A 16,656-nucleotide genomic window follows, 5' to 3' on the forward strand; every position below is an offset into this window, starting at 1 on the left:
AAATTATGCTAAAGAAGATGTCCTAAGTACCATCTCAAGAGTAACTCTGATGGAATCCAGACTCTTCAGTACCATTCACAGCACTTGAAAACACTCCTAACAAGGACACAGCCTAAAAGGATCTGGAGCCATAGGCTGAAGGAATATTTGAAGCATTGGGGTTTTACCATTTAGGATGTGAGTAAAAAAACCTCACAACTAATTCTACAGCTTCACAGAACCTTAGAATGGCTCAGGCTGGAAGGGACCTCGGAGATCCTGTACTCCAACCTCCCCAACATGGGCAGGGACACCTCACAACTAGACTCAGCTGCTCAAGGCCTCATCCAGCTTGGACTTGAACACCCCCACAGGGAGGAGGCAGCTACAACCTCCTATTCCAGAGCCCCACCACCCTTGTACTGAAGAACTTCTTCCTAAGATCCAGACTAACCCTGCTCTCCCTCAGCTTCAAACCATTCCCCCTTGTCCTGTCTCTGGACACCCTCATGAAAAGCTCCTCTGCAGCCTTCCTGCAGGTTCCCTTCATGTACTGGAAGGCAGCTTTAAGGTCCCCCTGAAGTCTTCACTTCTCCAAGCTGAACAACCCCAGCACCCTCAGCCTATCCTCACAGCAGAGGTGCTCCAGCCCTTGGATCATCCTTGTGGCCTCCTCTGGACTCTCTCCAACAGCTCTGTGTCCTTCTCATGCAGATGACACCAGAACTGGACGCAGTATTCCGGGTGGGGTGTGAGCATAGCAGAGGAAAGGGGCAGAATCCCCTCTCTTCCCTTGGTGGCCTCCATGCAGAGCTTCATGGAAGTTCTGCTTGCAGCCTTCCTAAACCAACTCACCCTTCATTCTTTGCCCACAGCAAGTTGGGGCCCAAGACGATGGCGACGTTGCTGGGTGTCATTTTGTTAACGTCGCTGTTCTGGGCAAGCTTTGCCAGGAATTTGATTAGATACCTACAAAAAGGAAACAGAGAATTAAAGGGCAGCAACTAAGAGCACTCCTTGCTGAAAGCAACCACCTAAAAATCAAGAATTCTTACAGACAGCTCCCAACAAAACAGAAGTATGACCAACAGCCTCCCGGCTCGGGAGCTGGCTACTGAGCGTCTACTCCTGCAGGGTAAGAGGTGAACTGGGTAGAAAAGAAGCAGAAAACAACCCCAAAGAAGTAGAAGAAAACCCCAAAGAAGTAGGAAAAAACCCCAACAGAAGCACAAAACCCCCCACTTTTGCAAAATGGAACTACAGAGCTATTGTATCTTCAGGGCAAAACAACAAAGAGTATTTCAACACCCAGTCCTGTCATGGAACTTCCACGCTTCTAGGAGTCACCAGAGTTGGGTTTGTCCTGATTCAGATCCAAATGGCAAAACCAAAAGGAAAAACACGAATCAGACCTGTAAGATACAGCCTGGTGACCTCTAAGGCTGGCAAACAGCCTGGAGAGCACAGCTGGTGAAAAGTCAGCTCCTCTTGCCAACTGCATGACCCTTAAGCAGCAGGCTTCTATGCATCACTGCTTTATTACAGCCCACAGTGAATTAAGCTGATTGGAAGTCCACCAGCACACAGCAGCTACTTGATAAACAGGAGATCCTTTTATAAACCCAAATATATTTGGCCAAGAAACCTTCCACTGAATTAAGAGTTTTGGTTAATCAGCTTTGAAGGGCAGCACCCCAGCAGCACAGCCCCTGTGATGCAAGTCCAGCCTTCAGAGATTCATAGAATGATTTGGGTTGGAAGGGACTTCAAAGATCATCCACTTCCAACCCCCTGCCATGGGCAGGGACACTTCCCAGCAGCCCAGGTTGCTCAAGGCCTCATCCAGCCTGCCCTTGAACACCTCCAGGGAGGGGGCATCCACAGCCTCCCTGGGCAACCTCTTCCAATGTCTCCCCACCCTCACTGGAAAGAATTTCTTCCTGATGTCAATATCCCCACACACCTGAAATTAGCATGATAATGCTTAGGTAATCTGTTACAAATTCTCCACAGCTCTTGTAGCTTCTTATCCTGGTCCTGAATACTGAAAGGAAACAAAAAGTTCCATTACATTTAATTTTCAGCTGTGTGGTATTCAGTAACTAAGTAACTTGTGAGCCCAGGCCCTGACCTAGCTACCTGCAGCAAAACTGCCAAGCATCCTTATTGTGCAACATCAATATTGTGCAGCCAACAGTCTGAAGCAGCCCTTTTCAAAACACAAAACAGGGTTTTTTTTCAGCACAGATTTGTGGAGTCAGTATTAAACCACAAACCTGACAAGGATCTGTGACAGAAAACATTGAGCTGGGGAGAGGAGGAATGAGAACACCTGTCTGAGCTGGGCCTGCCCTTTTGGCTTCTTCCATGAGGAGCCAAACTTGGCTAACGTCTGCAGGAAGCTTTCCTTGTGTCAGTGTGTTTGGTTTGCTCACTTTGCAGCCTGTGTCAGTGTGTTTGGTTTGCTCACTTTGCAGCCTGTGTCAGTGTGTTTGGTTTGCTCACTTTGCAGCCTGTGTCCATTCCTCATACAGGCTGTAGGTCATCAAAGGTTCTGGCAGCTCTCGCAAATAGGATTTCAAGGCACCTGCAATGCAGAACAGAGCAGACAGAGGCTTCTCAGTCAAGGCCCTCAGTCAGGGAATCCCAGAATGGCAGGGGGGTGGAAGGAACCTCTGAAGATCATCCAAGTCCAGTCTCCCTGCTCAAGCAGGGGCACCTAGGGGCAGGGCACACAGGAACACATCCAGGTGGGTCTTAAAAGTTTCCAGAGACTCCACCACTTCTCTGGGCACCCTCACACCAAAGACATTTCTCCTCATGTTGAGGTGGAACCTCCTGGGTTCCAGTTTGTGCCCATTGCTCCTTGTCCTGTCACAGGACACCACTGAAAAGAGCCTAGCCCTTCTTGCCCCCTACCCCCCACCTTCAGATATTTGTAAACATGAGTAAGATCCCCTCTCAGGCTGCTCCTTCTCAGGCTAAACAGCCCCAGGGCTCTCAGCTCTGCCTCCTCAGACAGATGTTCTAGTCCTCTCATCATTATTGTCACTCCAAACTCCATCCTCAGATTTGCAATTTCAGCTGTGCCAACAGGACCCAAGTTTCAGAGAACAGTGGCAAGACCCTGACACTTCCTCAGTGCTGCTGCTCACCACCCAACTCAAGGGCTTCCAGTAATTCCACAGACAGAACCAAGGCCTTACTAAACATCTCCTGTTCACAGTTCTCATGGGAAATATACACCAGGATGAGTATGATCACCTGAATTTGAAACCTGAATGTCAAGCAGACATGAGCACATCAGGTGTGAGGAGCATGCACACCCTCTGCACCTCCCTGCCAGCACCTGGGAAAGCTCTGCAGCGAAGCAAGCTCCAGTTTGTGTTCATTCATAGCTCCCCTGCAGAGGCCAACACCTTACACAGCAGCAAGTCACTGGTGAAATGAACAGCACAGACCTGTGTTTTATCACCTGGTTGTGTTCTCAATACCTGCAACAGCGTGGGGATCAGAGTAAAACTCATCCAGCTGGGAAGTGGAACAGTCCAAGGCAGCTTTCAGCTTTTTTAACTTGGAGGCTCCAGCAGCAATTCTGAACAAGCCCTAGAAAACAAAAACCGAATGCATTTGCCTGGCAGCACCATGTGAGGACCAGCATGAAGTAGTACAACTTTTATGACAGCCTCTTTCGAAACAGTTACACAGCATCCCAGCATGGTGGGGTTGGAAGGGACCTCTGGAGATCATCCAGTCCAACCCCCCTGTTGAAGCAGGGCACCCACAGCAGCTTGCCCAGGAACACAGTGGCCAGCTGGGTTTGGAAGTTCTCCTGAGAAGGAGATGCCACAAACTCTCTGGGCAGCCTGCTCCAGGGCTCAGCACCCTCACAACAAAGAGGTTCCTCCTCCTGCTGAGATGGAACCTCCTGGGTTCCAGTTTGTGCCTGCTGCCCCTTGTCTTGTCACTGGGTACCACTGACAAGAGCCTGGCCCCAGCCTCTTGCCCCACAGCCTTTATCTCTTGCTGAGCATTGATCAGATCCCCTCTGGGGCTACTCTTCTCCAGGCTCAACAGCCCCAGGACTCTCAGCCTTTGCTCCTCACAGAGATACTCCAGGGGCCTCAGCATCTGCAGAGCCTCCACTGGACTCCCTCCAGTAGTTCCCTGTCCTTCTTGAGCTGGAGAGCCCAGGACTCCAGACGTGGCCTCACTGGGGCAGAGTAGATAGGAAGGAGAACCTCCCTTGATCTACTGGTCACTCTCCGTGCCACCCAGGAGAGCATTGGCCTTCTTGGCTTCACCTTACACTGTTAGGACCCATCTGGCTGTAATGTGCTCCTGCCATCTCACAAGCTTTTAGTTCCCTCTCCCTCTTGGCTCATCCTTTAGTTCTCATTCCAGGTTTTTCCATTGCCAAAGATTTCTCCTCTACACCCATGGCCAAAGATTATTTAAGCAACTTGTTAAAAAGTACAGCCAGCAGTCCAGGGCTTTGAGCTCTTTGTCTGCTGCCTCTCAGAGGCTGGGCTGTGGTGTTACCTACCTCCTCTCTCATCCCTGTCTCCAAAAGCATCATCACACAGGCTTCAATGGGAACCGCAATCTCCCGCCCGCTGCGCTTGAGATGCTCTTCCAGTGGAGTCCCAAAAGCTGGCTTTTCAGTCCATTTGTCTGGTTGGAGAGTATCAAAACACTGAGCAAATATCTACCAACCCCTTCAATTCTGTCCCAGACAAGAAGAGAAGAAAGCCTCCAGTACAGCAGAGAAACTTTCAGCGTGAAGAGGAGGAGTTTGACAGCCCCTGATTGGTAAAGGCCCTCGGGTCGTGAGGAAAGAGAAATGCTGGGGTTCAAGGACAAACACTTCTGCATCTTTCTGGGTGGAATGCCATGAACAAAGCCTCTGTGTAACTGCCAAGTGTCTGCCCCACCATGCCTCAGCACAAGTGTCACCACATGGCACTAGCTTCATTGAGTCTGATTTGCCAAGATACCAAAAAGCTTCAGCTTGCAAGAACCCTTGAGGAAAATGTTGTGCAGATTGCATGGCCTGGGCTGGGCTCAGCTTTAGCTGTGTCTGAATTGCATCAAACCTGAGCTTTAACAGCAAGTTTGTTGCTGGTTTAAGGAGTCAGCAGCTTCCAAAGGATGTGAACAGCCCCAAAATCTCAGCAGCCCACCACTGACACTTGCTCAGGTTTTTCATTCCATGTCTCAGTTGCTGCTTAACTCTGAAAGTCAAACCTGGCCCAAGCTGCTCCAAATTGAGTTTGGCTTCCTAACAATTTGTGGGGTTTTCTCTTTGTTTGGTGTGTTTTTTTCCACCCATTTCTGCTGGATTAGCTGAAAGAATGCAGATGTAAAAGGTTATTGTTAGTACAGATGCATTATTCTTTCAGGAGGAAAGGGTCCAAGAGAGATGAAGACTGAGAGGCCTCTGAAGACACAAAATGCTTCTGCGAGGGGTTGTTTACTCTTTTGGGTTACAAAACCACACCATCCCTCCTAAACCTTTGGGGGAGTAGGACCACCAATGGCTGGACCTGATGATCTCAAGGGTCTTTTCCAATCTGATTGACTCTGTGATTCCTCTCCTTCATTAACACACCACCAGGGGCAGTCATTATCCTCAGGTTTGCAAGTGAGAGCAAACATTAGGCAAAGAAATCCTAGTCCATGTTCCAAGTCAGGGTAACTACACCACAGCTACAGAGACATCTGAAGTGCTCCACACTCTGGTCTTGGCCAGTGGACCACTTGGAGCCCATGCCTCCAAGCCCACCTTCCAGGAAGGCTCATCTTTTCTGAGGCATTTCTCATTGAGGGCCATGTTTCAGCACCAGCCTTGGCAGAGCTAGAGAATGGCTGGACTGGATGCTCCTGGAGGGCTTTTCCAACCCAAACATTGCCCTGATTCTGTAGGAAAAGCTTCTACAAAGCAGCTAAGTAACAACAAACACATTTCAAACAGTCTCATGCAGAAAGAGAACCTCCCACAGAGCCACAAAGCAGCTCTGGTGGTGTGCAAGCACCTCTCCTGGTGCTACCTCCTCTCCCACCAGATATCCTCTCTCATCTTCCAGCAAGGTGCTCATAGCTGTATCTTTAAATGCTTCCTCTTTGACAGCTGGCACCTGGTCCACAACTGAAGACACTTGAGCCTTGCCCAGCTTAGAACATATTTTCCTCAGCCTACCTCTTGCTCAAAGCAATGAGCAGACTAAGAGAGAGTGTGGGTAGTGTTTGGGAGAAGAACTTCAAGCCCATGGTGCATCTTCACACCAGTCCATTAGGGACAGACCTCAACTCCCCCAGGAAGTTTATTGCATGGGGAAAGACTTGAAGCTGCAGGACTTGCTTCTAGAGCTGCTGATACTCAACACAATGATCTGAACACTCCTTCAGCCAGCAGTGGGTACACTGGGAAAAAGGATGCCAAGAAGGCAAAGTCAAGCTCCAAAGAATAAAAGGAATTCTTCTGACCATCATCTAGTGACAAATCAAGAAGTAAGGACTCTAAAGAGTTCCTAAATCACAACAAAACTTTTATTGTCCTAAAAAAAACACCCCAGGAATGAATCAACAAAGGTCACATGGAGAGGGGCAAACAGAGAGGGGGACAAATAAAATCCTTCCTTCAGTCTCTTGGGTATCAGAGAGGTCCTTACCATTTTATTAGTGTGTTAAGCTATGGCTGGAGAGCTCCAGAGAACACAGAGATGGAATTATGCTTGGGAAGGTAAAGTTGTTAAGTAGATCAAAATGGCCTTAATTAAGTCAAGTCTGCATGCAAGAGAATTGAGATAAAGGAGGAGAACATTGTGCAGAGGTGGCACAGGCAAGGAGAAGCATCAGCCAGAGCACAGGTTACTTTACCTTGATGGGCTTGGATTTCGGGGAGGACCTTTTCTATGACTGCTAATGCTTTTCTATGGTAATCTGCTTGTGCTTCTAATAACTGAGAACAGAAGCCACATTTTAAAAACAAAAAGAGCATTAGCTCCTGGTGAGCACACAACACAAGACTAGAAGGTTCAGCACACAAGATGTGATCGCTGGTACACACGAGGTGCTGCAAGCAAAGTCACATCGAACAAACACTCACCATGACGAAACACCTGGCGTAGTCCCCTTCTTTGGACACAAAGCTGTACATGTCTGCTGCCAGCTGGTCCTGGGAGACAGAAAAGGATACAAAGAGGACATCAAACCCACAGGGACACTCCAGCTTAGACAGGAAGACACAAGTATGTGGGTTTATTTCTTTCAGAGTGGGTGCAAAGGAGGCCACGACAATGCTCCAAGGGCTGGTGCACCTCTGCTACGAGAACAGCCCAAGGGAGCTGCGGCTCTTCAGCCTGGAGGTGAGAAGGCTCCAGGGAAACCTTAGAGCAGACTTCCAGGATCTGAAGTGGGCTAATGGAGAGGGACTTCTGACAAAGGCCTGGAGTGAGAGGATGAGGGAAGATGGCTTCCAGTGAGACATTAGGAAGAAATTCTTCCCCATGAGGGTGGTGAGGCTCTGGAACAGGTTGCCCAGGGAAGTTGTGGAGGCTCCAAGTTCAATCACTGCCCTGGTCCTGCTGGCCACACTATTGCTGACCCAGGCCAGGATGCTGTTGGCCTTCTTGGCCACCTGGGCACAGGCTGGCTCATAGCCAGCTGGCTGTAGCTCACAGACACTCAGTGACTTGAAGCACAGGAATGCCCTGAACATTTCAGTCAAGGCTGCTTCCCATGACTGCCTCAAGCTGAAACAGAAAAGGATGTAAAACACCCATCTCAAAAAGGCAAACAAGGGCCACATTAAATTGCAGCAACTCAGCAGAGATCAGCCAGCACTGACAGACCTTGAAGAGATGCAGTTTGTCAGCAGCCACATCATCTGTGACCGCAGTCACCAGCCAGCTCCATGCACAAGGCCTGCAGGAGCAGCCACACTCTGACTGCTGTGCCTGCTAATGGGAGGTAAAGGGGCAAAGGGCAGACACTCATCTTCCCATTACCTTGCACTGCTCTACTTTATTTCCAGCTTCATCCATCTCTTCCTTAAGAGATTCTATTTTTGAAGGATGCACTTGAAAATTTGTTCCTGAAGTCTTGTGGGCTTGGTTATACCTGGGGAAGAAAAGCTCCAAGTCAGCTTAGCTGGTGAAAACTGGTATCCAATGAGAGAGAGTCTGCAGTCATGGCCCCACTGAAATTGCCTTCTTTGGACAGGAAACAAACCCAAAGAGTTTCTGAGGTTTTCCAGCAGAGGTAAAGGTCTGTAGCATGGGAGTATGATGTGTGAGCACCATGGCGTAAGACCATTTAAAAGCACTTAAAGGTTGAACAGTCAGGACCCTACAGTGAGCTGAGTCAGGGTAATGCTGTAGGAGCACATGGCATGGTTACCAAAGTAGTTTCCCACTCCTTAAGTGGACAGTTTAAGTGAACTGGAAATCAGATGAATAGAACAGAATAGAATAGAACAGAACAGAACAGATCAGATCAGGTTGGAAAAGACCTTTGAGATCATCAAGTCCAATCTATCACCCAACACCATCTGATCAACTCAACCATGGCACCAAGCACCCCATCCAGTCTCTCCCTAAACACCTCCAGGGATGGGGACTCCACCACCGCCCTGGGCAGCACATTCCCATGGCCAATCTCTCTCTCTATGAAGAATGTCTTCCTAACCTCCAGCCTAAACCTCCTCTGGCACAGCTTGAGACTGTGTCCTCTTGTTCTGGTGCTGCTTGCCTGGCAGAAGAGACCAACCCCCACCTGCCTACAACCTCCCTTCAGGGAGTTGTAGACAGCAAGAAGGTCTCCCCTGAGCCTCCTCTTCTCCAGGCTAAGCAACCCCAGCTCCCTCAGCCTCTCCTCACAGGGCTGTGCTCCAAACCCCTCCCCAGCTTTGTTGCCCTTCTCTGGACACCTTCCAGCACCTCAACATCTTTCCTAAGCTGAGGGTCCCAGAGCTGGACACAGGACTCAAGGTGTGGCCTAGCCAGTGCTGAGCACAGGGGCAGAATGACTTCCCTGCTCCTGAGTTTTGAGCACTACTCCAATTATCTGCAGGCCCCTAAGAGCTCCAGTATCTTGATTCTGTTTGGATCTAGCAGTCCTGAGTCCTTTTCTAAGTGACTTCTATGAAGCTTTGTCTCTTTTGATAAGTATTTCCATGCAGACAGCAGCATTGCAGGAGCAAGTGACAGCATCAGATCACAGAATCAGAACTGTCAGGGTTGGAAGGGACCTCAAGGATCATCTAGTTCCAATCCCCCTGCCATGGGAGGATCAGATGTGGCACCTCATCTTCACTGTCCTTCCTGCAGTGACACCACACCTGGCCCAGCCTAGCTGGCAAGCTCAGGCAGCCAAGCTGACCCCAAATCCTTAGGCAGCAGAACAGTCACTTTTGAACCAAATCAGCTCCCTACATTCACTCCTCACAGCAATGACCTTGCTGACACAGCTCTGGGGTGGGAACAGGCAGCAGAGAGCAGCTCAGGCTCACAGAATGGTAGGGGGTGGAAGGGACCTCTGGACATCATTGAGTCCAAACCAAGGCCTAGAGAAGGTAACACAGGAACATATCCAGGTGGGTTTGGAATGTCTCCAGAGATGGAGACTCCATCACCTCTTTTGCCAGCAACAACTGAACACAGAAAGGACCTACAGCCAGTGTTATTTTTACCTTCCTCTTGCAGAATCCCAGTCCAGCACCAGCTTTGCCAGCTGCTTCCTCTGCTTCTGAATGTTAGGGATCTCTGTCTGGAAGAAGAATTCAAGGCTTGCATGGATTTTTAAGCTGTGTGTTGTAGTCAAGTACATTGTGCAGATCTTGTATCCACTTCCCACCACTAACACACGACTCCTTCCAACAGCTTTACCCTTATCCATGGGACAAACCCTTTCTGCTCACTTTACACATCAATCCAGCCTGAATCCTCCAGCCAGGCTGCACTGACTTACCTCTGTTAGTTGACAGAGTGGATCTAAAACTTCCCTCTCAATCTGTACTTCATGCTGAGAGAGCTCCATGGCCAGTTTGTTCTCTGCATCACCACAGGTATCCAGCATTTTCCTTTAAGAATGAGAGGAACTTTAATGTGAGCTAGTAATGACTAAAGAAGGAAGATTCAAATGCCTTCAAACCCTTCTGCAAAGCTTTGAGTGGTATAAAGTAAACCATTACTTGATGGCACAAACCCAAGGTGCTCTGTGCTGTCATGTCCTGCACCCGGGTTGGGCCAGCTCCAGGCACAAACCCAGGCTGGGTGCAGAGTGGGTTGAGAGCAGCTCTGGAGAAAGCCTTGGGGGTGTTGGCTGCTGAGAAGCTCCCCATGAGCCAGCAGTGCCCTCATGCAGCCCAGCAGGCAGCTGTGTGCAGGGCTGCAGCAAGAGGAGTGTGGCCAGCAGGGCAAGAGAGGGGATTCTGCTCCTTTCCTCTGCTCTGACCCCACCACAGATACTGCATCCAGTTCTGGTGTCCCCAGCATAAGAAGGACACAGAGCTGTTGGAGCCAGTCCAGATGAGGCCACAAGGATGATCCAAGGGCTGGAGCACCTCTGCTATGAGGATAGGCTGGGGTTGTTCAGCCTGGAGAAGTGAAGACTCTGAGGGGACCTTAGAGCTGCCTTCCAGTGCCTGAAAGAATCCCACAGGAAGGCTGCAGAGGGACTTTTCAGGGGGGTGTCTAGAAACAGGACAAGGGGGAATGGTTTTAAGCTGAGGGAGAGCAGGGTTAGACTGGATCTTAGGAGGAAGTTCTTCAGTGCAAGGGTGGTGAGACTCTGGAACAGGCTGCCCAGAGAGGTTATGGATGCCTCCTCCCTGGGGGAGCTCAAGGCCAGGTTGGATGAGGCCTTGAGCAGCTGAGTCTAGCTGTGAGATATCCCTGCCCATGGCAGGGAGGTTGGAGTAGATGAGCTCTAAGGTGCCTTCCAACCTGAGCCATCCTAGGACTCTATGAAATTAGGGATAGGCAAGGAGTGTTATAAACCCATTGTCTTCTAAAATACCTCAGCTGTTACACCATTTTTTTGGCAGCTTTAAGCCATCCAGGTGATTATACCAGCCCTAAGGGCAGAGGAGTCAGCACTCACTACAAAGCCCAGCCTCCCAGCCCAGCAGATGCAGCAAAATGGCTGAATGCAGCATTTCATTTTCTCCTGAACCCCTTTAATGTGAAAAGGTCCTAACAACCATAATGCTAAGCAAGCAGTCTCAGGTTCCAAACCCAGGACCTGACCTTTGGTTTAAGCTTCTTCTAAGGAAGAAAAAAAACCAACACCCACCACAAAAAAAAACCCAAAGAGGTTTTGATCCATCTTTAAATCTCCTGCAACAGCTCAGAAAAATGAAAGCAAAGGTTTTGCAGGTCATCCTCCACTGGCTCCATTGGAATTCCCATCAGCAATGAGGAAACATGTGCTGGAGGGATTCAGCAAATTGATTTTTCATGTAGTTCAGCCACTTCCCTGTAAGCTGCAAACCTGCACTTTGCCAGGAGAAGGGAACTGGATGGGGAACTCTTGGAGAGGGTCCAAAGGAAGCTGCCAAGATGATCAGAGGGCTGCAGCACCTCTGTAGTGGGGACAGGCTGGGAGAGTTGGGGCTGCTCAGCCTGGACAAAAGAAGGCTTCAGGGAGACCTTAGAGCAGCCTCCCAGCACCTGAAGGGGCTCCAGGAGAGCTGGGGAGGGGCTTTTGGCAAGGGCTTGGAGTGATAGCATGAGGGGCAATGGCTCTCAGCTGGAAGAGGGGAGAATGAGGCTGGAGATTAGGAAGAAATTCTTTCTGGTGAGGGTGGGGAGACACTGGAATAGGTTGCCCAAGGAGGCTGTGGATGCCCTCTCTCTGGAGGTGTTCAGTGCCAGGCTGGGTGAGGTAATCTGGGCCAGCAGAACTTTGAGGTCCCTTCCAACCCACACCATTCTATGAATCTGTGAATTTTAACCCAGACCCCAGGAATGCAAACTGACACCAGCTGAAGCCATGAATGCAGGCCTGCAGAATGCAGCACTTGAACCATAACTGGAGAGAATAATTTCACTCATCCACAAGGATAAAAGCCATTTGCAAATGCTTGTGAAGATACCAAAGAATCAGAACCCTCTGGAATGTGATTCAGAGCAAGCTTAAAACTCTCCCCCAGAAATCACTCCACAAATGCTTGCTCACTTTTCCTCCCTTTGGATTAGAGAAGGAATCCCAGAGTATTAGTTTCATTAGACTGAAACCAGCCCTTGTGTACCCAAAGCCTCTGATTAGAGCCCTGCAGGCAACAAAATGAGAGACTGCAGCTTGCAAAGCAAGCCAAACACTTACCCCAGCAGAGTTTCATCACTGAGCTGGACAGATCCTTCTTGCATGTTCTGAGCAAGAGCTGTTAGAGGAAGTTTTTTCTGTGGGACAGAAGGCAGAGTGCTTTAGCTATGCTCTGGTCACCCCTTCCAGCTTTCCCAATACATTCCCTCTCAGGCTTTTCTCTTCTTCCATGTGGTTTCTATTACACACACACACAGAGCTCATTCTTTGACTTTAAGGAAGCATCAAGTCACAAACAGTTTCAAAGCTCAAGCCTCCTGTTCTCAGAGACTTTCCAAAGCAATTTCTTGGTGGTCTTGGTTGGAGTGGCCCAAAATGGACCTCAGCTGTGGTCACAGACAAGCTGTGACTCGAGCTCTAAGCAACATGCTTGCCCCCTCTCCCTGTAGACGTTCATCCTGTGTGCTCCTTATCAGGGTATAGTGGTCAACAGAAGGAGGAAAGTGGAGTGTTCATGATTTCTGGTTCTAACACTGCAAGAGAACACATCCATGGCTTTTTAAAGAGGGAGAGGAATCAAGCATGCCCAGCAAAGCACTGGCAGTTAACTGGAGATGCTGGGGCACAAAGCTAACTCTACTTACGAGGAGCTTGATCAGGCTCACAGAAACTCCTTCCAGGCCACAAGAAAGCTGAGAGTCCTCAGCAGAATGCAGACACCACTGAGTGCCCTGGCACCACTCAGGTCCCCCCAAGGCTGTGCTGTTAAGAGTTTGGGGCGAGAGTTTTCCAGCCAGCACTTTACCAAGCAGGGGAGGGGATTTTACAGAGTGTTCTTTCCCTTGGCTGATTTGAGGCCCAGCAGCTGCAGAGCACATTCAGAGGAGTGCCAGAAGGCAAGCCAAAGGCCAACTGTACTTACATGTCTCTTCTCAGGGTCTGTACCATGCTGGCCCTGCAAACATGCAATTAATCTCTTCTGCGCAATGTGGCAAACAGATCTCACAGTGTCCAGACGCCTCTCGATCTGGGCAGCAGGAGGGGGAGAGAGAGAGAGAGAGAGAAAGGAGGAGGAAAACAAAGCAAAAAACAGAAGTCATTTTCCTGGCCTCAGCAGAACAAAAACTCTTCCTCCTGTACCACACTCAGTTCTGGGTTCTGTATTTCTCAAGTTCCACAGCTCACCAGAAGTTCAGATGCTCAGCAGAAGTGCCTGGCAGCAAAAAATGCTCACACAGAGACTGGAGCTGCTCTCCCCCCACCCCCAGCCCCTCAGTGGCACAGAGCTTGCAGTGCTCACAAGGCTGGAGAGGGGAAGAAGAACAACAACACTGCTCCTGCTTTTTGTCTCAGCCCAATCAGCTTGGTACCTGTCATCAGGGAGAGGTGGCAGCTGCAGGTAGCTAAGACACTAATTTGTGGGGAGAAGTGGGGGAAAGCCATTTTTGCATCATGAACCAGCAAAGCAGAAGAGTAAAGACAAAGCTGAGCACTGAAGGGGGCTGCGGGAGAGCTGCAGTCTGTGTCCTCTGCTAACAACCAGGGATGGATCTCCTGCTTTAAATCCAGCCATGATGCCCTTCACAGGACCTACCATGGGGCTAACAGGGCCACGGGCAAGGTCCTGCACCTGGCTCAGCACCAATCCAGGCTGGGCAAGAAGAAGCTCCAGAGCAGCCCTCAGGAGAAGAACTTGGGGGTGTCAGCTGATTACAAACTCCCCACAAGCCAACAATGGTCACTGGCAGCCCAGAAGGTTCCCCCAGCACCAGAAGGACATGGAACTGTTGGAGAGGGTCTAGAGGAAGCCACCAAGGTGATCAGAGGGCTGGAGCACCTCTGCAGTGGGGACAGGCTGAAAGAGTTGGGGCTGCTCAGCCTGGAGAAGAGAAGATTCTAGGGAGAACTTAGAGCAGCCTCCCAGTACCTGAAGGGGCTGCAGGAGAGCTGGGGAGGGACTTTTGACAAGGGCTTGGAGTGGATAGGATGAGGGGCAATGGCTCTGAGGTGGAAGAGGGGAGATTGAGACTGAAGATGAGGAAGAAATTCTTTCTGGTGAGGGTGGGGAGACCCTGGAAGAGGTTGCCCTGGTGGGTTGTGGATGCTCCCTCCCTGGAAATGCTCAAGACCAGGCTGGATGAGGCCTTGAGCAAGCTGGGCTGGTGGGAGGTGTTTGTGCCTGTGGCAGGGGGGTTGGAACTGGATGATCTTTAAGGTCCCTTCTAACCCAACCTATTCCAAGACCCCTTCATGCTGGGCTAAATCTCTGGGCTGCAAAACTCGTGCTGGGCTTCCTTCCCCAGGCACTGAATGCAAGGGCAAAGGTCCCTACATGCCAAGCCAAGGAATATTTTCAGGCAGAGATTAATGGGCTGTGGAATGAGTAAAAACCCAAACCCCACCAACCACCACAAATTAGGTGTTGAGGCCCAGCAGTTCTGTTTCTCAGAGCAGATTTGAAGCTTCAGCATTCAGCCTGTGAAGATGACAAAGCCAGGCATGAACAAACTGCTTCTGCAGGGGGTTTCAAGGAATGTGGACTATTTTCTCCCAAAGAACACCAAAAGCAAACAAACAACAGTGATGAGCTCCCTGTGCACAGCACCAAAAGAATGTGGTTTATCTGCATTTTGATGACTCACCAAGAATTAAAGGAGGCCCTTTGGAACAGCTTCTCTTTAAAAAGCCAAGGGAAAATAAAGGAGACTTCAGCCTCAGAAATATTCCAGGATCCAGTCTGGCACAGCTTGAAAAAAGCACTCCTGCTACCCTTCCAAGAGGACAAGAACTGTGCCCATCACTCAGAGATGACAGTACCAAGGAGTAATTTTAGGGCTGTTACCATAGATTCTTAGAACACTTCGGGTTAGAAGGGATCTCAAAGCTCATTCAGTTCCAACCCCCCTGCCATGGGCAGGGACACCTCCCACCAGCCCAGCTTGCTCAAGGCCTCATCCAGCCTGGTCTTCAACACCTTCAGGGAGGGAGCATCCACAACCCACCAGGGCAACCTCTTCCAGGGTCTCCCCACCCTCACCAGAAAGAATTTCTTCCTCATCTCCAGTCTTAATCTCCCCTCTTCCACCTCAGAGCCATTGCCCCTCATCCTATCCACTCCAAGCCCTTGTCAAAAGTCCCTCCCCAGCTCGCCTGGAGTCCCTTCAGGTACTGGGAGGATGCTCTAAGTTCTCCCTAGAATCTTCTCTTCTCCAGGCTGAGCAGCCCCAACTCTTTCAGCCTGTCCCCACTGCAGAGGTGCTCCAGCCCTCTGATCACCTTGGTGGCTTCCTCTGGACCCTCTCCAACAGTTCCATGTCCTTCTGGTGCTGGGGGAACCTTCTGGGCTGCCAGTGACCATTGTTGGCTTGTGGGGAGTTTGTAATCAGCTGATCCCCCCAAGTCCTTTTCCTGAGGGCTGCTCTGGAGCTTCTCCTTGCCCAGCCTGGATTGGCGCTGAGCCAGGTGCAGGACGTTGCCCATGGCCTTGTTAGCCCCATGGTAGGTCCTGTGAAGGGTATCATGGCTGGATTTGAAGCAGGAGATCCATCCCTGGTTGTTAGCAGAGGACAGAGACTGCTGTGTTCTCATGATGCTGCAGCTTCTCCTTGTGAATGTTACAGATCCAGCTCAGAAGGACACATTTCTTCCTCCCAACGGGTTCATGTGGGATATGTACATCCCTGATGTGGTTACAGCTGGAGGGAGGTGATCAGGTCCCACCAAAAGCATCTGGTACAAAATCCAGCTGCTAAAAGGGACAGCAGGGAAGAGGGACCTGCAGGGGTGGGGGCTGGAAGGAGCTGCAAGGAGGAAGATGCCAATGGAGGGAGGCATGGCCAGATGGGCACTGGGTGAGGATCAGCAGGGAACCACAGCTGCTGGATGTGGGAGCTCTGTCCTGAAAACATGAACATGTGCAGCACTGGGCTCCTTGTTTCCTTTCAGAAGGTTCTGCTAAGCTGTAGCCAGGAAGAGCACCCAAAGCTGGCCCTTGGGGCCATGCTGCCCAGCAGCAGGCTTTGCAAGTCCAAAGAGAAGGTGAAAGAGAAGGAGGACAGGAGGGCTGGAGGAACAGTGCAGAAGGACTGAAGCATTAAAGGGACATCTTGACAGCCACAAGATGAATGCAAACTGAGGTGCTCACAATGCTCAGCAAAGCTCCATCAGAGCAAGGGGCAGAGTACCTGCCCAAGGAGTGCTCTGAAGGCACAAGGCAGAAGGTGGTGGTGCTGGCTGTGATCTGCTGCTGCAGCCAAAGCCACTGATGTCTGCTATCTGCCCAGGGCAGCCCCTTCACCACATGCTAAACCACCCCCTGCTCCTGAAAGCATTTCTTTCTGCCTCCTTGACCACTCAAGACTTCAAACACTGAGCAGAGGTTTTAGCAAGTGTTTATTTTTGCTCAGCCAC

The 16,656-nt window shown here is 50.2% G+C and overlaps 1 protein-coding gene across 7 annotated transcripts in view; it reads right to left on the reverse strand.

Moving 5' to 3' along the window:
* ARHGAP17 (Rho GTPase activating protein 17) overlaps window positions 1-16,656 on the reverse strand; it is a 62,611-nt gene that overhangs the window by 14,846 nt on the left and 31,109 nt on the right. For all 7 annotated transcript variants that reach the window (XM_068147027.1, XM_068147026.1, XM_068147022.1 and 4 more), the window contains exons 3-14: window positions 13,169-13,273; window positions 12,307-12,383; window positions 9,949-10,060; window positions 9,671-9,747; window positions 7,989-8,100; window positions 7,088-7,156; window positions 6,859-6,940; window positions 4,526-4,653; window positions 3,474-3,585; window positions 2,485-2,566; window positions 1,943-2,023; window positions 835-948 (exon numbers count right to left, since the gene is read on the reverse strand). In XM_068147027.1, the coding sequence (XP_068003128.1) occupies window positions 835-948; window positions 1,943-2,023; window positions 2,485-2,566; window positions 3,474-3,585; window positions 4,526-4,653; window positions 6,859-6,940; window positions 7,088-7,156; window positions 7,989-8,100; window positions 9,671-9,747; window positions 9,949-10,060; window positions 12,307-12,383; window positions 13,169-13,273 (1,151 nt within the window). The remainder of the gene's footprint in view (window positions 1-834; window positions 949-1,942; window positions 2,024-2,484; window positions 2,567-3,473; window positions 3,586-4,525; window positions 4,654-6,858; window positions 6,941-7,087; window positions 7,157-7,988; window positions 8,101-9,670; window positions 9,748-9,948; window positions 10,061-12,306; window positions 12,384-13,168; window positions 13,274-16,656) is intronic.

Source organism: Melanerpes formicivorus, unplaced genomic scaffold, assembly GCF_026170545.1.
Source record: "Melanerpes formicivorus ecotype bairdi unplaced genomic scaffold, bMelFor1.0.p_v2 SCAF_14, whole genome shotgun sequence".
Taxonomy (NCBI): Eukaryota; Metazoa; Chordata; class Aves; order Piciformes; family Picidae; genus Melanerpes; species Melanerpes formicivorus.